At 41.2% G+C, this 25,369-nt stretch overlaps 1 protein-coding gene across 5 annotated transcripts in view; it reads right to left on the reverse strand.

Moving 5' to 3' along the window:
- The window catches only part of ARHGEF26 (Rho guanine nucleotide exchange factor 26), a 196,117-nt gene that overhangs the window by 89,642 nt on the left and 81,106 nt on the right, over positions 1 to 25,369 (reverse strand). For 2 of the 5 annotated variants that reach the window (XM_067549912.1, XM_067549820.1), the window contains exons 2-5: positions 17,000 to 18,143; positions 15,344 to 15,383; positions 12,652 to 12,797; positions 4,733 to 4,789 (exon numbers count right to left, since the gene is read on the reverse strand). In XM_067549912.1, the coding sequence (XP_067406013.1) occupies positions 4,733 to 4,789; positions 12,652 to 12,797; positions 15,344 to 15,383; positions 17,000 to 18,067 (1,311 nt within the window). In that variant the 5' untranslated portion in view covers positions 18,068 to 18,143. Of the gene's footprint in view, positions 1 to 4,732; positions 4,790 to 12,651; positions 12,798 to 15,343; positions 15,384 to 16,999; positions 18,144 to 18,392; positions 18,579 to 18,616; positions 18,754 to 18,864; positions 18,983 to 25,369 lie in introns of those variants that run through there. The other 3 variants (XM_067549986.1, XM_067549866.1, XM_067549940.1) reach the window with 3 other exon arrangements.

Genomic DNA, 25,369 nt, shown 5'->3' on the forward strand with positions numbered 1-25,369 from the left:
CTGTGGGTAGCTATCCCATTGTGCAATTACACACAGGGTGCTTTTGGAAGAGCTTGCAATGCCTCAAGGGACAGACACAGCGACACATGATGAAGGTTTCTGAATCTCATTGTTCCATGGGCATCCTTCTAGTTTGACAGCTGCTTTTAAACTTCCCTGTCAGCTAAGCTGACACTGCTGAACACAAACACAAGAAGCCCACAGAAGCAGGGGGGGGGGGGGAGAGGGTGTGTGTGGTGTGTTTGTGTGTGAGAGAGACAGACACACACATGGAAAGAAACAGACAGACAGCATGTGTTGGGAGTCAGTGAGTGTGTCTGCACTCATCCTGTCTCTAAGTTCAGACACCAGCAGCTGGAAGCAACCAATCCCAAGGCAGAAGGTGCTACACAGACAGCTCATAGCTGGCATCCCGTTTCCCCACTACCCTCAGCAGACACGGTCCGGTGCATCTGCGAGGGTGGGGGCGGGGAGAGGGACACAGCCCCCACCTCCCTCCCTGGCTCTGCAGGGCACATCAGGAGTTACATCCCTTCCCTGTAGTTTAGGGTAGGCAGGACACAGTGTTTGCTGTGCTGTGGAGTGAGCTCTCCACGGTTAGTTAACTTGAAAACTTTCTGGGGCTTTGAAAGGGGAGGGGTGGAGCCGAGTTCAAACTGCTTACCAGAGCGGCACTCACCATGGCATGCTGGGATAATTGAGAGGCTATTTTTAGCAATATAACCTAAGGGCAGTGTCTACACACGTTCTTTTTTGCAAAAACTTTGCCAAAAAAGGCTTTACGCCTCTCGTCTAGGTGGTTTTATTTTGTCAACAAAACAGGGCAGTTTTGTGGACAAAAGGGTCACTGCAGTGTGCACACCACGTGACTTTTGTCAACAAAACTCTCTAGTGTAAACCAGGCCTTAGATGTAAAGTGGAGTGCTGCAAAAAAAAGATAGGATGCAGCCTTTTCAAATCTGACTAATAGACAAAGGGTATATCCATACTGCAATTAAACACCCATGGCTGGCCCACGTCAGCTGACTCAGGCTGCAGAGCTGTGAAATGACAGTGTAGACATGGGTCCCAGAGCCTGGGCTCCAGCCCAAGCCTGAACACTTATGCCTCAATTTTACAGCCCCACAACCTGAGCCCCACGAGCCCAAGTAAGCTAAGATGGGCCAACCGTGGGTATTTAACTGCAACATAGACATACCTAAGAATGTTAAGCCAAGTGTTAAACTCTAACAAGTTTTGATCTTTCCAGTTTTGCAGATATCAACAAGTCTCTTAAAAGACTTGCCCACTCCAGTACTCTAGGCTGAGAATTTAAACATAGTCAGGCTGCTGTACATCAGTTACTATGTGGGTAATGTCTTTTCAAGCAAAAAGGCTAAGTCATATACTAGAGAACATTCTTATGTAATGGAACGTGGATTATCCAAAAGTCTATGGGAACATCCAAAACCTTTGGATAATCAAAGATTCACCTACTTGAAAGAACTAGTAGAGTGGAGCAGCTAGCAGAGGAGGAAAGAATAGAGCCTACCCTTACCCGGTAGACCTCTCGCATGCATGTACAGCCTCCCACACAAAGACTTCTGTCTCTGCTCCTCTCTCTCTCCTTCAGCCAGCCAAATATAGCACCATACATCGTCCAACTCTTTGTCTTTCTTCCCAACTCTTCCTGCAGCTGGCTGGCATACATAGCAAACCTTAGGTGATACAGCTGACCTTTGAAATGCAGCATTTTGATCAACCAGGGTTTTAGTGATTCAGATGTAGAAACATATCCCAGTTTTTGGTAATAGCCTCCCCTGCCGGGCTTTTAGCTTTTCGTTTCAAAAATCTAACTGGGGTTCCTGGAGGTGGCTGATCACTGCAGAATGTTAATGCCTCCTTTTGAAATAGCACCATGTGGTCCCATTGGCTTTCAGGCACATTTGTTATTAGATCTACTTCCTAGACATTTCTGACACTCTTACAGTAATGACAATTAGAGAGTTTAAAGAACTTGGCTGCCAATACAACTAATGTGTAAATATCGTCACATGAATTTCAGTAATTATTTGTAATTAACTTCTCCAGGCATCTTCAAACCTGAAGAGAATATACTTCAGAAGCTTACAGTATGATGAAAGTTCTGAATCTGGAATTTTACTAACTGAAAAGTCACATATATGTTGAAAAACATCTTCAACACATTGCACTCTCAGCTTGTGAAAGGACTCAGACTTATCAGCATGTCAAGTGCAGCAGACTCTTCTGTAGATCATGTTAATGAACACACTTGTGTGCTTATGGGTGCTCATATTATTCCCTTCAGATCCCAGATCTTGTAAAAATTCTTCTGTTGCTTCTAAAATCTCTTCTCCTTCAAATAACTGGGATTTTAAAAGTGGAAACAAGTAATAGGTATTGGATAGTTTAAAAATTCCAGCTTTAAGTAAAATCCACAAAAAAGTATTCCGTAGGGACGCCATACATGTCAGAAAGGGGAGTATGCAGGATGTCCCCTCCCCACAGCTAGCCAACCTCAGTTCCCTTCACAAGTTATTTGTACAGCCAGCTGAATCCAAACAAAAAGGGATGTGGCCAGGAACACATCAGGAGCCATATAACAGCTGCATTAAACAGCATGGTCCTTGTAAAAGGGCATGCCTTAGTACAAGATGCATAAAGTTAATTAAATTTAAAACAACATTAAATCTCAGCGTGATGTATCCCTCAGCCCCAGAGATCTACAGAACACAGCCAGCAATAGCTGGCCTATGGCAGCAGAGCTGCCTGGTCAGCTATATTTATATGCTGAGGTAGGGGGTAAGGGGTCTCTGAGCACAGCATTCTGACCATTTTTCTTTGCCCACCACACCTATTTCTAAATTCATCCTGACTACATTGTGTTTCCCATAGCTGTACTCACCAGGAAAGGATTCGCCTAAAGAGAGCTGCAGAGTTCCATGACTAATTTGTTCTGATCTGTGCATTTTTGTACATAGGGGGAACATACAAGCCTAGCCTTTACTGTATTATTGAGGAGCTTCTTTGTTTCTGATTTTTATGAAAGCCCTCTGACTTCTTTCAGTTTGAGAACTGCAAGACCACGTTATTGTATTCAAAAGCCAAGACAACTAAAGACAATTTGCTATTAATGAATTTGCTATGTGATGACTGTAAAGTGCAAACAAATTTTGGTATAAGACAAGATATCATCTCTCCCACTTTATCCTCAAAACACTTTGCATGACAGACAAACAACAATAAATCAAGAAAATCTTGGGTACAGATATACAGTAATAACAGTAAACAAATGGAGAGAGAAAGATTGAAATCATATTTATCAATCACTACTTTATAGTCAATTTAGGAGACTTTCTATGAAAGACCATCTGAAACATAGTTAGACTTGATTTGCATTGCATCAGCATGAGCAGATGTCTGAATCATGATAGCTATTAAGTGCTTCATGAAAATCTTGAGATAGGTGTGAACTGCCGCTTGGTGTGCGGTGTTGCAGATTAAAACTTGATGATAGTTTGAAGGGAAAGGAATGTATTAAAAATATTCCTGTTTAGATCAGCCTATTTATAGAAGCATTTCCTTTGGGCACAATGTACACAAAGATTTAGCATATTAACTTAAAATCACAGTTATAAGTGGTGCCTCTAAATGTTTGAAATCTTATTCCTTTTAAACCCCATCCAACAGTACTAAACAAATCAATTTTCCCACAGCTTCCATACTGATGGTGTGTCATGACAGAAATTTACCTAACAAATAGACTTTTAAATTTAACAAAACTATGCACACAATGAGAATGGTGTACAAACAACAACTGCAAGCATAGCTGCATCCTAGGATTACTTCTTTTCCATTCCTGTAGAAGCTGCCTCAGCTGAAACTCAAACACCTGAGGCTTGCAAGACATCTTTTGGCTAAGTCTAAAGGCTTCTAAGGATTTGCTCTCTTGAGGAAGTATACGGAGATAGGACTTCAGGGAAGCTGGAGTGATGGCTCTTGAGGAATTCAAAGGGACTGAAAGGAGGCCCTTCTCCCAGCCCAAAAGTAAAAACAGGCAAGAGGCAACAGCTCAAGTGTTCAAGAAAGCGATGACAGGCAGAAGGAAAATTCCAGTCTTATTCAGTGACCTGTCATGTCTGATGGAATTCTCCTCATCCATAAATAATAAATACATCAAAATCCTCCAGAAAGCAGACAAGAAACCCAAGGGATGGGGGAGTTGCAAAGAAGGAGACTGTAATAAATCTTGTGTACACAATCTAGAGATAAAATGACCTATACTCTCTGCTAGAGGATGGAAGGGATATTATCACACAAGGCGCTAGCTTCAGCTCTGATTCTGGAGCTGGTTCCATGCTTGCCCCAGCACAGTGCAGAGGGGCTGACTCTCTATGACCTCTAAGGAGCCACCCTCCAGCTAGAGTTCACTGGAGTACTGCGTGCCCCAACCACACTACCACCAAGGGTACACAGGGGGTCATCCCAGCTATCCAAACTGGAGACTCACATATGCTAGGGAGATTCAGTTGGTTTTACTGTCCCTTGGTGCTGACAAAGGAGTCACAGTGAGGGAGAAAATCCAGCCCATTTTACAGGGCAGCAGAGAATGGAGCTAGAATGTACTAAAGTTGTCCACGTTATGCACAGGTACATAAAGGAAGTGCTGTATATTACTAAATAAATAATTATTACTGAATAAACAACAATTAATTCATTACTTAAAGAATACCTCTTGCCTTTTTCTTTCCTCCTGGCTGATTGTCTGAGACAGCCCATTCTTTTTCACCTAAAAAGACAAATTTTAACATTTTACTATCTTTAGCGAAAACAGTTTATCTTTTACATTATACAGGTGTAGCCAAGCAAATGAGGATTCAGGTTTTGTGCTAAGAATTAAGTGGTTTCACTTTTATCCAAGTTGCTACTAGAATTCTGGCCACTCTACAAAGCCAGCATTTAATACAAAAAGGAAAAAAAACCAGGACTAGAATATATCATCAAATTTTGGTCTTCGCTGTGGATCAAAACATTTTCAGATTTTTAACTTAATTTCATTATGCCACATACAAAAAACTACTGCAGCAAAGATCCACAGTCAAATTTCTGTCTTGCTATATAAAGGTACTTTAAGTGGTGCTTGCAGATTTTGCGCACACAAGTATTCGAGCATGCACAGCTTTATTTTTAAAAATAAAATTACTTGACTTGCACACACAAACACATACACACACACACACACGATACCTGGGTTCAATTCCTGAGGCCTGCTTGAAAATTTGTCCCTAAATATTCTAGGGACTTTTTTAGAGAGAGATTGTTCATGGACTAAAATTTGATGCTGGAGGAGCCCTATGTATAGCATATGGTAAGGAACCCAACACCACAAATTCACTTGAGGCTTATGTTAAATTTATAATTTCACCAGGCCTAACTTATCCCTCTCCCCAATCATCCAGTCTCAACTTCTCTCCATCCCTCCTATTCTATCTCCCAGCCCCAGACTCCCCCACTACATTCTACCCTGCACCGCCCCTTCCCAACCCTCTTAAGCTCTGCACCACCCATTCTCCCTCCTCCCTTGAGTCTCCTTCATACCCGACCATTCTAATCTGATGTTAAATCATCAGCAGCATCTCCCCCTCTGAATTATGTGTAGAAAAGACTTGGGAGTGAAACGACATGCAAGGTGCTGAGAATCAAGGAGGGAGATGGAATATTACTGGAGTGGGGATGATATAACCTCAAAACAGTGAAGTGCTTCTGTGCTGCACATACGCAATTTAAGTTCCTTATTTTAAGGAGATAACGCATATTCAAATACGTGGACTGGGACATTTAATATTTGCATACAAGCTGCAGATTTCCAAGCCTTAGCATGAAAGCACTTCTGAAAAATCAAGCCATTTTTAATTAGAGGTCTAATTACGGATTGAGAAACCTGATTTTAGGCAACAAAGTTTGAAAATGTGGACATATACAAATCTCCCTTTTCTTCACAAGTAAAACATTTCAATAACCCCTTTTAAGAAACAAAGGAAACAAACCCAATTTAAACCTGGTGTTCATTAATAAAAACCATTAACTTTCCATGTTAAGGCATCACAGAAAATCTCATCACTTGTGCAACTATGAACTAAACTTTGAGAATTATTAGAAAGAACAATTCCTTTCTATTAGTAATCTAATTTCAACTTGGGTTAGGTTAATAGATCAATCGTTCCCCCTGGTTCTTGAAATGCAGGAAATATCTAAACAGAGACAGAAATACACACACACATGATGCTTGACTTCTAGGACCATGGGTAAATATGCACCTAAATGGCTCTCTCTGTTTCTTCTATTACTTCCTGTGATAATAGGTCACAATATTTACTTCATCTTCTAGGGAAAGAGAGGGAGACTGCAGAAGACTGGAATATAGAAGAGAGAAAACCAAATTTCTGAAGGAGAACTACTATGATGATGTGGTGTAGGGTCAGGGGTGCAATTCTGAGGGACAAAGGGAAAACAAGGTCTGATCACATGACCAGATTTTGTGGGGTTCATGATGACTGTAGTTGGGAGCAAGGGGTCAGATATTGAGAGGGGAGCACCACAGAGATCAGACAAGAATTAGGTGTATAAACAGTGTGAAGGGAAGGAGGGTGTTTACTCCAGTGTTCTGAAGTGTAAATTCCTCCAACCTCAAAACCTGAACTTATAACTGCACTGACCCCTAATGCCAGCATGTAGCTAGTGGCTGGGTCCAACTGGGACCTCCTCTTTTCCTGCTAGGCATGCTCCCTTTCAGCCATTGGCACCTGGGGACTCATGGCTAAGGTTTGGCAAGGAAGTTCTGTACTGCACTCCAAATATTACCCATGGTTTCACATACCTCCACAGAAACAATTTCCTCTTAGTGTTTGTAAAGCTCTATGAAGATGAAAAGTGTTTTATACATGTTTGCTGTTATAAAGGGCTGTAGCTGGATGTTTCCCTAAGCAGGGGGCTGGGTATCAGCGGTGAATGAGAGACAGTCCTATGTCTTACTAGTAAAATGGAATATATATGTTTTTTATTTTAAATTAGCAATATTAAAGTGAATAAAATGAACTCCTGAGAAATGGGGTATCACTTTTTTTGATGCTGTTGAATATTTGCTAATGAACATGTACAAGAGATCTCTATAATTCTTGTTAATACAAGTGTCTAAATTTCCAGTCAGGCTGCAATAGCAAGTGCTGCATTCGTTTTCCAAAAATTGCAGTTTTGTGTTTAATTATTTTGCTAAATATGGGCATGTGCATACAAAACTAATTCCTCTTGTTGACAAGTGGTTCAGTCCTGTGCACACAGAAGTAGGATAATTAGGCCTCATCCTGTTCTCTTAATAGTTATAGGTCGGCTTAAACCCTGAAGCAAGAGTTTTACTATCTCTTCTTAATTAAAAAGAATCTGGATATTCTTGATACCTATATAAATGAATCATGTTATATTCATGGCCTCAGTGATTTCCTGTAGCAATGAGTCAAAATATGCATCTCCTTTTATCAATTCTGAAGTAGTTACTTTTTAATTTCATTGAATGTCTTCTTGTTCTGATGTAATGAAACAGGGAGAACAGAAGTTCCTGATCTACCTTCTTTATATCATTCATTATTTTATATACTTTCATCATGTGTCCTCTCATTCGCCCACTTTCTAGAGTAAGCAATCACAGTCTTTTCAATCTCTTTTTCCAGGTCCCTGATCATTCTCTGAACCTCTCTAATTCTGCAAAATCCAGTTCTGTGCTTATGGGTAGAAGAGCAGAGCAGTGATTAACAATAAAAGGGCGGTAGCCTTAGGCAAAATAGTTAAGCGATCAAATAACTGAACACGGAAAATAAAGTAAAGTAAAGCAAAGGACAGAGAAGTGAGAAACAAACCTTTTTAATACACTACATGAGCTGTAAAGTTCATTTTTATTATTTGTATAACAGCACTTACAATGTGGTAGGCACTGTCCAAAAGAATAGTGAAAGACAGTCCTACCTACAAAGAACTCAGAATCTAAGATGACAAACAACAAATGAAGATTTGGGGCAGGGGTGAGAGAAGAGAGATAACATGCAAGCTCTTTTTTAAACTTGACCTTCTACTTCATTGTTAGTTAGATAATATGTTATAGCCATCATGGTAGAAGAGGAATTTGAACAAAAAAACCCAGATTTCAATGACATGACATTTCAGAGCTTTAAAATATTCTTCAAAGCTCAATGTTACTTTCACATGTATATGTGCAGCAGGAAGATGAGAACACGAAATTCACTACTTGTACTACCCAGCAAGATTTTGCTTATAACTCAAAAGTAAACAACGCAATACCCTTCACTTTCATATTTGCTCTAATGAAAAGACTGACCACAGCCCTAGCCTGCCTAGCTGGTTTAACCAAGTTCTTCTTGTTTAAATCTACCTTTTCAGAAAGGCAAGGTTTATTTTATTCTTCATCTTCTTCTATGTTTATAGCTCAGATAATCTATCATACCCACTTTATTTTCCTGCCCTCATTACATGTTGTGAAACTTACTAGTTTGATATGATTTACTGAACAATCCCGAATTTAGTTCTTTAATACATCACTGCACCATCTAGGTTTGCCACAGAACTGAAAATATAGGCTCTTTGAGACCCAGTGTGCCATCTCACAGGAAGTATTTGGTTTTCAAAACTCTTTCTTTCCTGCCTTGTACTACACCCCCTCACTCACCACACATACTCAAGTAAGGAAGGGTAAGCAAACATCCTGGTAAACGTCTGCTGTGCCGGTGGTGGAACACCAAGAAAACAAACCTTTTACTGCATTAACTGTATTTTAAATAGATCCATACAAAAAGATAATTTCATTAATTGGCAGTGTAATAGTGTGATAAGCCAGTTAAACTTCTAAGTGCTTAAACAAGGTGCTCTTATAATCACAAAGGCATATATATATAGCTGTCCATAGTACAAACTAATGAAGAAGACTTTAACCCATTATAACTAATGCACATAAGGGTAGAACTACTCCTATTACAGTACCTAGAACTGCAAAGGGGACAACATCAGTAAGACAGCTCTTATGAAATTTACAACCTAAATAGGATTTTATTGAATCTTAATAGCTAATGCTTCAGTGTGTGAACAGCCAGCAGTCCAAGTTGCCTAGGCACACAACTTGACCTGTTAATATGTGGCCTCTTTATTTTACATCCAAGTGAATCCTTTTTGATTCCATACATAGAAAAGATGTTCTGCTAAAGCTTAAGAATGCAATGAACACAAACTTTTCCTCTCCACAGGTATCATCCAAAAGCCACAAAAAGTAGCATTCAGAGTATTAAATTAGGTGCAAAATTGTGGAAATTATAATTTTTGTTATTTTCACCAGATATACAAATTGGAAAATCCCAAAGAATTATCAATTTAGCATTATTTTGCCTTTGTTCTCATATACTGATATCTCCATGGGTTTGCTAGTATTACTGTGGTGCTGACTAAAACAGCTCGATCTTAGATGGTTTCCTGTCACTACTGAGAAAGAACTACTGTGTACGCTGAATGAAAGACTGCAATAAGAAGGGTGGTGAATTCCCATCCCTTGTCTACTCACAGAAATTGCACTGTTTAACTTAAAAAGAGTTTAAAAATTATTTAAATCAGTGCCAAAACCCTGGGTAGATACTTTTATTTATAGTGGCATATTTCAGTTTAACTATTCTTAAATATGCTACAAATTTGTCTTAAAACAAATTTTATCAGTTTAAGAATGTCCAAGCAGCCTTTTGCACTGGTTTAACGAAACTGATTTTAAAACAACACCTTTAGTTTAATTGATGCAACTTTGTTTGTATGTAACCCTTTAGCTATGCCCAGAAACAAATGTGTGGGTAGAAAGGGAAAGATCAATGAAACTGTCCCTTCTTGGTATCATTTTGGAGTTACTCCTGGGAAATGGAGGGGAATCAAAAAAAGAAGCCATCTGCCAAACAAAGTGAAAACGATACTGACTACTTCTGTTAACTAATCCACTTTAGAGTAGCAAAAACCAGACTCTTACATAAGTAACAGACCTCTACCAATAGCCAGCAACTTCTTAAGAAATGTGTTGACAGTGAAGTCAAGAGCTTTTCCTGCAGCCAATTCACCATCTTCCTATAAGAAGGCAAACAGGAGGCTCCTCCAATAACATAAACCTCTCCTTTTTTGCCAGTATAAGCAAATGCTAAAAAAAATGCTTTCATTGCTTTGACAGACACAGCAAATGATGCCGGCACTGCAAACTCAGCCAAAGTTTGACAGGATCATAAAAGGGAAACTCTTCAATACTCCTCCATGGAGTTTCTTCCAACTCCTACAAAAGCATGAGGAAAATTCATAGAAATGCCTATAAATGTACTTAGATTGTAAGCTCTTTGAGGCAGATACCATCTTTTTGTTCTGTGTTTATACAGAACCTATCACAACGAGGTCATGATCCATAACTGGGGCTCCTGGTTATCACCACAATACAAACAGCATATAATAAAAATTTATGCTCTCCATCTTCCATGACTCCAAAACACATCAACAAGGAGGGTTAATCATCAACCAGGAGAGTTAATCATCAACATATGTTTAAAAAAAAAAAAAAAAAAAAAAGTAAACATTTCTAAAGGCAGCAGACAAACTGTGTGTAAGAGATGCAAAACTCTTAGGTGCATTAGAGATACTGGTCAGGCAATCTCCGTTTCATATTTCATATTCATGTTTTATTCCCTCTGGCTGCTGGTTAGAATTCTCAGGTTTACCATCTATATTTGTCCCTTTCATATTTTATTCTTTGGTCACTGTTTTTAATGCACCAAATATAAATGCAGAAGCAAAAAAATGCAGCAAAATAGATAATATTTAGCAAAAATTCACCACAAGATGCATTTCATACTATATACATACAGTACCAATGAAAAGCAGCCCCTTTGGAGCAAGGGAAGGGGATTGTAAAGTGATGCGCATCCAGGCAAACCTCTATTCTTATGAAAAGACCCCTGGAAACTTAAAAATTGTATTGCCAACATCTGAGAAGCATCCGGCCACATGTAAAAAGCATGTGAAAACTAATTTGCATGTGCAGTTACCACAACGGTATGCATCTAGATTACATATGAAGTATTTGCATGTGAGGACATCTAGTTAAATTACTATCTGCAACTGTGTGCATTTAATGAACTATTCAACACATGGCCATGGCCTTTTCAAGTTTGAAAGTCAGGAGCTCCATGTCCATGCAAAGCACAAGAGCTCTCAGATTAAAGTGAGCTTCTCCACTCACCGATGTCACTTTCTATGAAAATAAGGGTCAAGGGGAGTAAACCTCTGTCCCCCAGGGTTGTCTTATACAAAGCAAGAGTTGTGTTAAAGAAAAGAAAAAGAAAAAGAAAAAGAGTTCAGTCACAATTTGTGGTACTGGTCTCAAGATTGTCCATAGCCCACCTATGCACAGAATAAAAATGCAAAAAAAACACACAGAGCTCAGTTTAATCTAAAGAAAGGACCGTGTCCACCCTACTAGGATCTGAACCAGTTTGTCCAGCAAGTGCGGGAATTTTGAATGTGATGCTTCAAACTAGGGTAAGATGCACCAGTGTAAATTCTATCTATTCTAGGGGAGTTACGATGGTGTGGCTACACCAGTGCTAAAATCCTGATGTGGAAAAGGCCTGAGCAGTAATCACTGTGCCCTACAGGAAATGTTTGCAAGATCAGGTCCTTAAGATGGCAAATGTGCGAAATTCTTATCTGGATCGTGGGCATTCTTTATTTTGTAGTTATGTAAGTTTGCAAGTCATTTGTAAGACTATAAAGCTGAATTGTAACACACTATCCTTCGTTTTGCATCCTATACATTTTTTAAACATTTCCTTTATTTTGATTTCGGTGTTGGTGTAGCCATGCTGGTCACTGAATATTAGAAAGACAAGGTAGGTGAGGTAATATTTTTTATTCGACCAATTTCTGATGGTGAAAAAGACAAGCTTTCGAGCCTATACCGAGCTCTTTTTCTCTTACACCAACAAAAGTTGGTTCAATAAAAGATATTACCTCACCCAGCTTACCTCCCTATTTATTTTGATTGACAATATACACCAAAAAATATCCAGTCAAAGTTATTCTAGAGCAATCATTTCCATTGGTACCTACTGCTCTTCCACAAGCATAGGCCAGAATTTCTAGTAGAATGAGGTTGGAATTACTAAATACTCTGCTCATACTCACTTTCCCATGTCATCCACTTTATTTAATTTTGCCTTATCCTATTTTCGTTATTTAGAGTCTAAATTTATCTTCATACAAAGATACTTGCTTTTGTCTTTTTCCGTAAATAGATGTTTCCAATAGACCTTACTAAATCATCTTGAAGAGTATGGGGATTTGTGCGTATAAGATGTGAATAAAGCAGAGTTGGGATTTAAGAATTTGGCCCCATATTTGTAACAGTTGGGCAATTACAACTCTGAGTATTAATGAAAGGTCCACAAAAACTTTACATTTGAGAAGGGGCTGGAAATCAAACTTCAAGCAGAAAATGCCACTGGCAGATAAAATCCTTGCTTATATACATTCTTGCATACTATATTTTTACTGGCTATCTAACCATTAAATACTCACCACTGACAGCTGACTCCATGTTGATCTCAGAGGCTTATACTGAATAACTATCCTTTCATCTGATTTTTGTTCTTTGGGCTCAGAATCTTCATCAGAATCTATGTCTAGAGCTTTTTCTTTGTAGTTCTGATACAATACTGCATTTTCTACAATACCAAAAAAAAAAAAAAAATAGGGTCATTAATTGCTAGAAAGTTATGCCATTTGTTTTCAAAGGAATTATAAGTAGCATTTACACAATGAAATAAAGCAAATTGTAGATGTCACACACAAATCACGTCAACAAAGACAAAGATAGTGTCTTATTTAGGATGGACAATGACACAGTAACAATGGATCACAAGATGCCTATTAGCTGAATTAAAGAACAGATGTGTCCTTTGTTGAGGAAAACCAGAAAAACTGCACAACAAATTGGGGAGAATAAAGCTATGTCATAACTAGCTAAAGATTTTTCTAAAAACATATTAGTATAATAAGGTCAATATCCAGGTATCTATTTATCTCATGCATTAGTAAAAGGTATTACAAATTATTACCCATGGCAATTTTTTTACACTGTTATCCTTAAAAAATTATCTTCCTATTTCATTGGGGAAGGGGGGAAAAAAAAACCAAATTTTGACTTCAGAACTTTAACATCAAGACTGACCAAGAGAGAGCCAGTGGGGCACACCCAAACACCTGCTTCCTAGACTTGCTAAATGTGGGGCCTGCACACTTCCATCCACTCAGATTCCTCTTCTACCTGCTTCAGTGCCACAGTATTAATGCAACAAAACCACATGGGGAAGGAGCACTAACATGGAGACCAGTTTTTTCCAGTGCTCACACTCTTTTGCCATGTATTAGGAACAAGCACATGGGGAAAAGGGGAACTCAAACACAGGAACTAAGCTACAAAGAGAAGAAACGTTTTATAGGAGAAAGGATGACATAATACTTTAAGATGGGTCGGGTGTTTTGGACAACCTATTATTTGTAGGGAGGAAAGTGAAAGTAAGCTCCTCGGTCAGTCCTTAAGAGTCTGTTAAGTTCTTTTGTCAAACAGTTTGATCAGATTTGCTCAACTGTTATGAAGACTAGCGCTTCTGCTGAATGGTTGTAGATAAAGGCAAGAGATTACAAGGTGTGTACACACATCGTATAATCATAAATACGTAATACTGTAACTGCATATGGTGCTGTGTAACAGGGGAACTCTGTCAAAAAACCAAGACCTCGCCCAAAGAGTTTACAATCCAAACAATTACAATAAGAACATGGAGTGGGCCAGGATCATTACAGCCAGCATGTGCCAAAGAATATGTGAGATTTTTATAAACTTCTTGAGGATGGAAGCTTGGCATACAATAACTGACCCCTGAGTGGGATTATCGGAAGTAAGGAATGATCAAAGGAGATAAAAGGAGCAGTCAGAAGAGAACAATCATAGAATCAGGAGGGAGTGTAGGAAAAGGTGAGGGTAAGGAAGTTTTGTAGAAGATGAAGGCAGGGTATATTTGTGGAGTGCTTCAAAAGCAAAGAAGAGTTGCTTAAACTGAATACATGAGAACTGGGAAACAAACTATGAAAAAAAGAGGAGAAAAAGCACTGGGAAAGGAAGATGATCATGGTAACTAGGTTCTGGATGGACATGGGGAGAGATGAAAGATGGGCAAGCAGAGAGAATGCTGATTACCATCATCAGGAGGAGATTACAAGAGTATAGACTAATGTCTGGTTGTAAAATAGAGAGGAAGGGACGCAGCCAATTCATCAAAAATCAGGGTGAAAGGAGAAGGGAAGGGTGGAGACAAAGGGCAGGTCTATACTAGATGTGCTACATCGGCACAGCTGTACTGATGCAGCTGAGTCACTGTAGCGAGTCTGGTGAACATGCTGTTTGTCGACAGCAGAACACTCTAGACCAGTGGTTCTTAACCTTTCCAAACTATTGTACCCCTGAAGCCTGAGTCCCACCCTCACGGGGCTGAGGCATGTAACTTAGTTTCATGGCGCCCCTGTGGCTCCAGGCAATTGCCTTTCTTGCCACCCCCAATACCGGCTCTGCACTTGCGACCCCTCTAAACCCCCAGGTTAAGAAACACTGCTCTAGACTATAAGCTTACAGGTCAGAAAGGCAACAAGAGAAAGAAATGACTATGTTAGACTGAAGGGATAATTCCCATAAGCAAAAGTGAGCGTTGGTTTACACCTAAAATCCAGAGAATGACACTTTGGTCCCTGATTCTGCAATCTGATCCACGTAGGTTAATCCTTACACTCACACAGACCACAATGAAGTCAAAGGGCTATGTAAAGGGTCTGAAATCAGCTTGCAGGAATGGGCCTTATTCATGCAAATCCCACGGTGTTGTTATAAGAACTGAAGCTTAAGCAATAGATCTTTTTTATATTCAAGTGTAAGGTATTTGTTTACCTGACTGTCTGTATTCTTTAAGCCATTCTACAAACAAAATTCAATGGCAGTCATATCATTAGAAAAAGTATTTCCAGCTGGTAATTCAAGAGTTTAGATTTCAGTTAACTAAGATGCTTTTCTATGTTAAAATACTATAGAATTTTATAAAACTCTCTCTCTTGAAGTCAGCTTCTTTTAATATTTATTTGGACATTTAAAAGCTTGGGTTTTCCCTCAGAACATACATTCAAATAATAAAAACCAGTCTCTATAAAATCTAGTGCTTACCTTCCCCATCAAATGTCCCTTGTCCTTTCAGTGTTTTCTTCTAGGATTTTTTTTAAAGAAAAGAAACATGAAAATAAGAATACAGAGCCACTGACTACAACAAAGATTATGGTAGTTTATTTAATAATATCTAATGCACTGAGTGAATTATTCCCAGTTAATAAACTTTTGCCTTTATAAATTTATGAAGTTATAATTAGCAAATTATTCACACAACTATTGTTTCACTAAAGATGTCAAATTAAAGGTGCTATGGACTTTCTTCTAATCACTTAATCATTGATCACATTGCATTTTTCCTACAAACTAAATAAAAAGCCATTAAAATCATTTCATAAAATAGCTTTACAAGAGTTCAATAAACTTGCATTTCATTGGCTCTGAGCTATCCTATAAGTATACATTGTTCTTATTAGAGTGACTAACTTTCCTTCTTTTCACACTACAAAAAATTAACATAAAGCACCATTTAAGCTAGTTTCTGAGACCATAAAAATCCTCAAAATCAGACTTATTGGTGAACTACATTTTAGACATTTATGTGCTTCAAATACTACTAGTTTAATTGATCCCCCCCAAAAAAGATACCACTAGCAACAACAGAAAAGTCATCTCTGTATAAAGACAGAGGGCAACATAATGTCATCCTATTTTAAACAGAACTCCACAGTGTTTTCATTAGGGGAGGTCTGCAGAAAAAACTAATGGAATGATATGGCCACAATCAGACCCACTGAAACTTCTTGATTGTGTAATTTCTGTGAAAGCTCCCAACCCCCATCCCCTAAATATTTAGTTTGCCTGAGAACTGTCATGCACTTGATAACTATTCTAGTAGTTACAGCTATTATGCCTTGCCTAGAGTGCTTTACCGCACAATTCCAAATCACCCTGCAGAGCTTTTTAATCTACCAATTTATTAAAAGCTTTCACAATGCTTGAAGGATAGAATGCAAATGAAATACAACAAAAAGACAGATATAACATTTTCAAGCAATAAAAGGTTTTTTACAGTTTTTTTTAAGCAAGCCTTTGTTGCATAATTGTAATACAATTAATGCTAGCCAGAGAAAATGTAATAAGACTATTACTCAAAATGATTAAATTTGAGGACTGAAATAATTCTGTTTTTAGGACACACATTAGGCTTTTACTTTGAAAGGACAATGTCAATTTAAAAAGCTCACTTCTACCTGAAGTTTTTTAAAACATACTGTTACAAGTAACAGGTAAGGTTACTATAATTGAAAGCTTGGGAAGGGCATACTTGGACTACCTTTTTGCCACTTTATTAGGCAGCACCTTGTGAAGTCAGTTTCATTGTCTCCCCATTCAAACATATATCAGGGTGTTGGAAGCATTTTTAAATGTGAGTGCAAAAAAGAAAAACTAAATTGGTAGGGGGATTCAGTGACAGATATAGAATATGAAACTACCTTTAACTCATTTTTAAACTGGTTAGGTTTCAAATTAATGGTGTCCCTTTAAGTGACCATTGATACTTCTCAATGACCACAGAGAAGTTTCTCATAGTAAATAACGAACTCAGAAAAACAAAAGCATTAATGGAAAATATTTAGACTGCAAATCACTACCTTTGAAGTGGCCAGCACCATTCAAAAGAAAAGTATAAGTTTCATCTACCAGTTTACTCACCTTTATTCTTCCTAAGCTAGAAAATTTCTCCTTGTCCTCTGCAACTGCTTTGAGTACTGGCTGGGACATTCTATTTTTTTTCTTAAAATTTGTAGAACTGTCAAAGTCAACGCCACTCACTACTGCCCTTCGATAGGAAGTAGACCTCAATCCTCTTCTCAATGCCCCTGGGCTATCCAGGTCACCTTCTGCGTCTTCATCACCATCAGTTACCAAAGGCATATTAAGTGTCTCCACCATGCTACGCACTTTGAGGACCCTTTTATTCGGCTCCACATTTTGGTTGCTGATTTTGTTTGACACTTTTATCTCCGAAGCTAGACTCCTAGGAATGATCTGCTGTTTCCCCACTTTGAGTGCAGCAGGACTATTTGTACTCAGAACTATTGACGGTTTTTCTGTGAGTTGGTTCTGATTAGATGACAATCTCTGGAGGGTTACGTTTTGCTGCGGGGGAGCAGTCTGGGAAACCAATGCAGGCCCCACAGATTCCTTTTCTGGCTTTTTAGAAAGCCGGTTGGATTGTAACTGCAAAATAGCCATTGTGTTGTTATTCAGGGAAGGCATATTTCCAGATAAAGACCCAGGAGTTGGCGTAAAAGGAATCGGTTCATGTTCCGGGATAATTGATTGATTGGAAATCCTCACTGGATGAATCAGTTTGTCCTCTGGTGAGGTTACTGTACCAGTATCTTTAAAACTTATCAAGTTCTCTGAAACCAATTTCAGGACCTGAGATGACTGGTCAGAAGAAAGTCGGGGGGATGTAGCTTTATACTCTGGAGACTCTATTTTTCCATTTGGCACAGATCCCATGTTGGACTTCAGACAGGAGGAGCTCCTTTGGACTAATCTGTTGTCTGGAGAAGTAATTATGGTTTCAGCAGGCTGAGTCACAGTGAACGTAGCCCTGTCTTCCACAGGAAAATCTGTAAAGAGAACCCCATTGGGGCTCTGGTAGGACTGGGGTCTAGCTTTGCTCTTGGTGTGTAGCTGGAGGGTTGATCTCCTCCTCCACCACGGCGTTACATTGTTATTAGAAAAATCCACTTCGTTTTCCCCATCCATAGCCAATTCCTCAGAGTCACCACTAAGGCAAGGAGGACGCAACAAATCCTGCAGGGTCAGTCCCCGCACGCTCTCCCTTCACGAAAGGAAACAGCAGTCAGCACAACTTTGTCATCCCACACACGGCCCCCTCCAGCTCCCGCAGTCAGCCCAGCAGCCCCCATGGCACTTACGGGAGGAATTTTCTTGTCGTGCCGTTTCCCTCCGCCCGCCCGCCCGGCGTTAGGGGGAAAGACCAGAATCCTCCGCCCCCACGAGCTCAACTCTGCCACCGAATTTGGCTGCCAGAAACCCCGCCGCTGCCGCTGCCGCTGCCGCGCCCCACCTGCTGGGTGTCCCACGGCAGGCGAGAGCCGCTCGCGCTTCCAACAAGCCCACGGCCGCGAGCGCGGCGGCGGCGAGGAAAGTTTGCAAGGAGCGACGCAGCCCCCCTGCGCCTGGCCTGTCCTGTCCCGTCCCGTCCCGTCCCGCCGCTGCCCGGCACTCGCCGCGAGCGGCCGCAGAAGGGAAAGCACTTTTCGCTCAGGGGCTGGCAGCGCCCGGCCTCACCTGCCTCTGCCTGCCGGGGCCTAGGGCGCACGCACGGGCAGCGTGCAGCCCCCGCCGCGCTCCGGTGGGTTCCGAGGGATCCCCACCCACGCAGCCTTCAACCTGAGCGGTCCCCGCCCCGCCGGGCGCCAAGCGCCTCCCATGCAGCCCCGCGGAGCCGGCGGGAGAAAGGCCGCCTCCCTGCGGACAGCCAGCGAAGCCCACCGGCCGGCCGCGCTCGCTCCGCCCCCCGCGGCTGGAAGCCTCACCGCTCCAGCTCCGCCACCCCCTTCCTCCTTCCACTGGCCGCTGCGGAGTGGCGCGGCCTGGGAGCGGGGTAGCTGCGACGTCCCCAAAACACCCCAGCCTCGAGCACGTCCCGCTCCGCAGAAGCCCCGGTTCTACTGCCGGCCGGCTAGCCCGGGGCCCGGCCCAAGGAGCCCAGCGCCCCGGAGCTCTGCGCAAGGGTCTGGTGCGGAGTCCCGCAACCCCGGACGTTTGGGACAAGTTTGGAGCCAGGTGGTCTGAGACTCAAGGCAGCGCCGGTTGTAGTTGTAACTTTGAGGTTGGACCGAGGCAGCCTGAGGCAGAGCGCGGGCCAAGACAAATAAAAGGTGAACTGCAGGGCTGCAGTTAACAGACTAGGGCCAAGCTGTGTCATAGGCCACCTAGCTGGGAAAACTCAGCGTGCACACAGTGTGCACCTGTGTAAGGCCACATCTACACTATAAACTTACACTGGTGTAACTGCCTTGCTCAGGGGTGTGAAAAATCCACACCCCCTGCTTGAGTGACCCAGTTATACCGACCTCCATTGCACGGTAGACAGCGCTATTTCAACAGGAGGGCTTCTCCCATCAACATTGCTACTGCCTCTCATGGAAGTAGATTAACTACACCAAACAGAAGAGCTCTAAAGGTGGTAGAGTGTAGCACAGCTGTACCAGTGCCAAATGTGCAGCGTGTAAGTGTAGACCTTCCTTGAGTTAGGCAGGAATAGGGGCCTCAGTTAGCACCCCACTAACCTTTTAGAGGGTTTGTGAGCTTTGTATGCCCAATGTTGGGTATACTTTAATCCAGCCAAAAGTTGATAAAAGTGGTGGTAGCAAAAAGTTGTTACTAGCTGCTGGCTCTTCAGCAGCGTGAGTGAGATGAGGTTGGAGGCCTAAGCCTGGTTCCCAGTAGATAAGGATCCACATCGCATAGACCACCATCGTAACTGGCACTAGCTTACAGCTCTGCCGTGCCTGTACATTCCAAGAGGCCATAGATTGAATATACATAGCCAATGAAATACCATCTCACGCTGAAAGGCAATTCTTCTCATGCTCAGGATTGAGACAAACTAAGAATCACTGCCTTTCAGTACCAACTGTGTGCATAAACAGGAGGCTGCTGTCCCCAGCAATAACAATCTGGCACTTTCCCTGAGAAACAAACACAAAAATACTCTTAACACCAGGCCTATTAAAAATGCTTAATGTAGTATTTAAAAAACAAATCACAAAAGCCAGGACTATGTAGCAAAATTGCTGGACAGCGTTACCATTTCAAGTTGCATCTTCCTGTGCATATTTAGAGCTTTCTGGGGGTGGCCACAGGCAATGCTGAAGTTGGCCAAAGGTTTGTGTAAACAAACACTTTCTTCCAGCAAATTTGGAAGTTGACTGAGTTGGCTAGCTCAGATTCTTTTGCTGCATGCCAAACAAAGGTTAGAACAAATCTGGGAAAAGGGTAGAACATTTTGGTAAGAAAATAGGAAATACACAGCAGTTCTATTGGCAGTTCATTCTTATGAATTACATAAACTTGAAAAATTGTGGCCGTAAGGATTTTGCAACTTTTATATGGCTTTGGTACATAATGTAATTTCAAGGGAAATAAAAGAAAAACAGACTAGGTATTGGGAAAAAAATCAAGACTCTTGCTTCACATGTTCCTCAATGACTGTAAAAGACTCCTCTCCTATGTGCTATGACAAGTGGAACTTTATTAATCCCTTTGGGCAGCTCAGCCGAGTTGCTTCCAGCTTAACTTTCTGGACTTCTCTGTTTCTCTGGTGTCCCATCAGTAACAATCCCTTCAGGGGCCCTCTAACTCTAGTGTCACTGATCATGATACATATTTCCTATTTTAATATAAACATTAAAAACAAGTAATTGACACCCAGATCCTTACCATGTGTCTCTTTGGCAAGAAATTGCTACACATAGCTGAGTCTTTAAGATAGTCTGGTATTCTCAACAAGTGACCACAGCCGGAGTGTGCTCTCTGTCTCCCTATCACCTATCTCAGGGTATATCTACACTGCAATTAAAAACCCATGGCTGGCACCTCAGAGTCTAGCAACTATTTCTCAGTGGAGCCTCCCTCCTCCTTGTGGGGCTGGACTCAAGATGGTTCTTTGTTTCTCCATTCTGTGATTCTCTCTGTAGGCTCTCTCTGGGTGTTGTATCTGCTGGCTCATAAGTGCCTCCTGTTCCCCCAGATCACTTGTTTCTCTTGTGTAGTCACCTCATCTGATGAGGGTGCCACTGAACCCCTCATGATTCCTTTAGCCCACTCCTTTTGCTCTCTCTCTAATGGCTGGATCCTCACAGGAGTGCCTGTCTCCAAGGCTGGTAGGTTCTTGGCTGACCTGTCATACTCCAGTGCCTGTTTCTTCTAGTTGCTGGCCATCTCCTCGTGGCAGTGTCCTCATCCTTCATGGCTGAAGCAGATCTCCCCTTACTGATAATATGGTTTGGGTTCTTCCTGCTATCAGTGCCGGTGCGGGATGGTTTTGGCACCCCTGACATAGGGTATTCCCATGTGCCAAAAATGCTAACAAGGACAGCCTTGTGTAACAGTATTGAAGCTATTTTCACAGCGGATTTCACATTACCATTATTCTGTGGGTATCTGGGAGAGGAAGTGTGCTGATCAAATTCCCATTTGTGTGCATATTCCTTAAATTCTTTCAAGGCAAACTGGGGTCTGTTGTTGGTGTCCAGAATGCCATACCTTGCAAAGTGGGCCTTCAGTTTGCCAATCGCTGACTTGCTTCTTGTATCAGGCAGGATAACTTCCAAAAGTTTGAATCGTAGTCCACTGTAATAAAATGTTGCTTTTCCTTTTGAGTAAGTAAATCCTTTCCCACCTTTTCCACTGGTTAGGTGGGCAGCTCATGTGGCAGCAATCATACAATTGGCAGGTTTCATACCCTTCTATTGAAGAGTGGAGTTGTGTATTTATTCCTAGGTAGTAAACCAGCATGTATTTACATAATGAGGTTACACAGCTTCCTGTCTTGAAAATGATTCCATCCTGCACACACAGATCATCTTTAATCTGAAAATATGGTTCTGCTCCTACTAGCACTTGGCTTTTGTCTTCTGGCCACTCTTCTAATGTTGCTCTCTTGACTGCCTGTAGTTGGATGTCCTTTTTCTGTAGCCTCTTTGATTTCTATCACCTTCGCTGTTGAAGCAGAGAGAGAGCAGCAAGTTAACAGAGTCGGTATCCTGATCCCTTTCCCCCAACTCGCTGATGCTAGATCTATATGCCCTGGCAGCTAACACTAGTAATCACCCTGAACAATATCTGATCTCAACCTAGTAGCACTGCAGTCACAACAACATGTTGCAATCTCTTTGGAGCACTAAGGAGGGATTTTGCCATGATTGTCTGTAGAGGTTTGTGGTCTGATTACACTATTACTGGGTGGCCACAGATGTACTGATGGAATCATTCCATGCCAAATACCATACTCGGAAGCTCATTTTGTATTTGGGCGTATCTCTGTTCAGGCTGTGACAGGGCTCTGCTGGCATAAGCAACAGGCTGCTCCTGCAACAGAGCTACACCCAGTCCTTCCTCCAGTGCATCACACTGGAGTGTGAGTGGCTCTCCTGGCTGGTAGTACCTCAGGAGAGGGGCATCCACTATCAGTTTCAATGCGTCAGACGCTTGCTGTCAGGGAACTGCCCAGTCCCACTCAACATTCTGTCTTATGAACAGACATATGGGTTCTGCTACTACGGCCAGGTTTGGACCAAACTTGGACAAAATAAATTATCAGTCCTATGAGGCGCTGTACCCCTTTCACATCCACAGGAGCTGGCATTCCTCTGACTCCTTGATCTTGTTGGAATCTGTTCAATCCCACGGCTGTGAGCAGACGTCCAATGTCACCTCCTGCTATCTGAGTCACATTTTTGCTGGGTTGAGTTTTATATTCTTGTCCATGAATCACTGTAGAAAAGCTTGTAGTTCTCTGTTATGGTCTCGTTCAGCTTCTGTATCATTGCTCTCTTCACCTACAATGAGAGTACCATCTGCACTTTTCATCCCAGGAAGTCTTTCCAATGCTTGGGTGAGACTCCTGTGGAACACCTCTGGTGCTGGGCCTATGCCCATCGGCACGCACAGCCATCTGTTGTGACCAAATAGTGTTGCAAAAATTGTCAGCATGTGCCATAATTCATTCCTCATATCACAGACCATAAAGATTTTGGCTATGGAAGGTTCAGGCAAGATGTCATTAGTTGTGGCCAGTGGATATAGTGACATCTTTTCAATGATCACTTCAGTGGCTTTATCTCTATATAGATGTGTAATTTGCCTAATGGCTTCTTTGCCACCACTATGTTGCTCTGCTGACTGCTGAGCTCATTAAGTACTGGATTATGTAGTGCCACTGGAATTTTCCTTTGTAGTAAGAACACAGGTTCCACTGTCGGATCTACTTCAAGTCACAGGTTTCTTTCAAGGCACCCATTATCTCTGGAAAACACCCCCATATGATTTCAGACTGTCTCCATTATCTATGAACTCATGGAGAGAGTCATGATGTAATCACCAGTGTCTAATGTGCCATCCCCCTCTTGTACAAGTCTGAATGAATCTTTCTGAGATCTTCCTCTGCTCTTGCGTACACTGCTAAAATGGTTGAGCTTGCCACATTCCATGCAATGCTCTTCTTGTGCGGGGCACTTCTCCTTTACCTGTTTGTGCTGCCTCTCACTCCCACAGTGAATGCATCTCACTGTGCACTGGCCACTTGCTCTCCTTTGCAGTTGTCTTGCTGCACAGACTTCTGGAAGTGTGGTGCCTCCTCGGATCTACATCCTTTCTCAAGACTTCCACTGCATCTGTGTAGCTTGCATAACTCCCATCAACTGCCGCCAAATTTCAAAGTAAGTGTAGACCAGGTCTGAGTGTGCCTCAATCAGATGCACTGGGAGGACAGACTCTTCAATAAGATTTGATCAAAGTGTTATAAATTAGCATTTATCACTAACTACAAAAAACAAAGCATAGGTAACATGAAAGAAATATACTGTACAGAAAACACATTACTAAAGCTGACTAATAAGATGTTCATGCTTTTGGAAACATATGTATAGCTGAGGACTTCTCTCTATCTTAAGTATTCATATTGCAATAGTCCTGGTAGTATTTAGGTACTCGAACTCCACCTTTTCCTTCTAGACTCAAAACACTAAAAATCTGTTTCATTTTAACCAAAATTTAAAATTAATGAAAAAATAAGAAAAAAAGTGATATGTCAGAATACTTAACATGAGCAGGTTACATGAGCATGTAATTAATTTTTTTAGATCCAGTATTTATTGTTCACATCAGGGCACGTATGCTAAAAGGTCATTCAAAATATAGTTAGGGTACAGAAACCCCAAACAGGAACATTGATTTGGTATCTTCTCAGACTTATGGAAGTTCAGATCCAGATCTGAACTTCATAATTCAACTTCTAACTCGGTATAATGGATCTGAACTGGAACACCAGAGCAGAAATTTCTTGAATTATGAGGCAGTTTGAATCCAGATCTTCAGTGTTTGGCTCAGGACCCTCTCCAGACTGGAGCTTCGTTTACAAAAACAACCCACCACAACTGGGAACACGTGGTGCATGCCTACTGTCTGTTGCTGTTGATTTTGGCCTGGGCCATCAGGTCTTCTGCCACCCCAATTAGTTTTGAAATATTCAAGTTATTTCTGTCTGAAACCGAGTTTAAGGAAACAGCTGAAGTAGCTGAAACCAATATACTTATATACTTAACCCAGATTTCCTTGCACCTGGCTGAGAAGGCACTGTGCTTTCATTACCTGCAAGATGTGAACTTGATTTTGCTACAGATTTTAACTTAAAAACAACGATACAAAAATGTTTTGAGATAGAGACTTGAGCCTACAGCCAATCTATTCCACAACATACAATAGTAATACAAATGCTAAATGTTTTGCAAAGTGGAGATCTGCCACCTAGCAACCACTTGGAAGTGTTTTCTTCAGCAGCCTGAGATTCACTACCCAGACTTTAAAGAAGAAAGCTTGGGGTAGGGTTGCACATCTACTTTACGTATCTGTGACACAGGCAATTGTTGAATGAGTGATTAGAACTTCATTCCCAGGAGAAAAACATGCAGATTAAGAGAGCTGTTTAGGTCAGACTCTGCTGTTGACAGGGATAAGGGAAATTTGTTTTGGGAAAAGTGTGTTTACATTAAAAAAAGGAAAGTTCCTATTTGGTAGAGGCTTTGGACTACTCAGGTGACATTTCTGAGTGTTTCATACTGAGATGATGATCATTTTTGTTCTGAGACAGGGATGTACTTGATGCAAAATTGTTATTGGAGATCTGATTACTTTGAGAGTGAAAACAACTAAGATAAAGACAGATTTTATGGTACAGTGGATTACAATAACATCTGGACTCCCCACAAATATATACAGTTTTATGGAATTAGCAGGATGAAAACCTTTCATTACACA

This window comes from Emydura macquarii, unplaced genomic scaffold, assembly GCF_026122565.2.
Source record: "Emydura macquarii macquarii isolate MOO-44397 ecotype Brisbane River unplaced genomic scaffold, CSIRO-AGI_Emac_v2 contig_18, whole genome shotgun sequence".
Taxonomy (NCBI): Eukaryota; Metazoa; Chordata; order Testudines; family Chelidae; genus Emydura; species Emydura macquarii.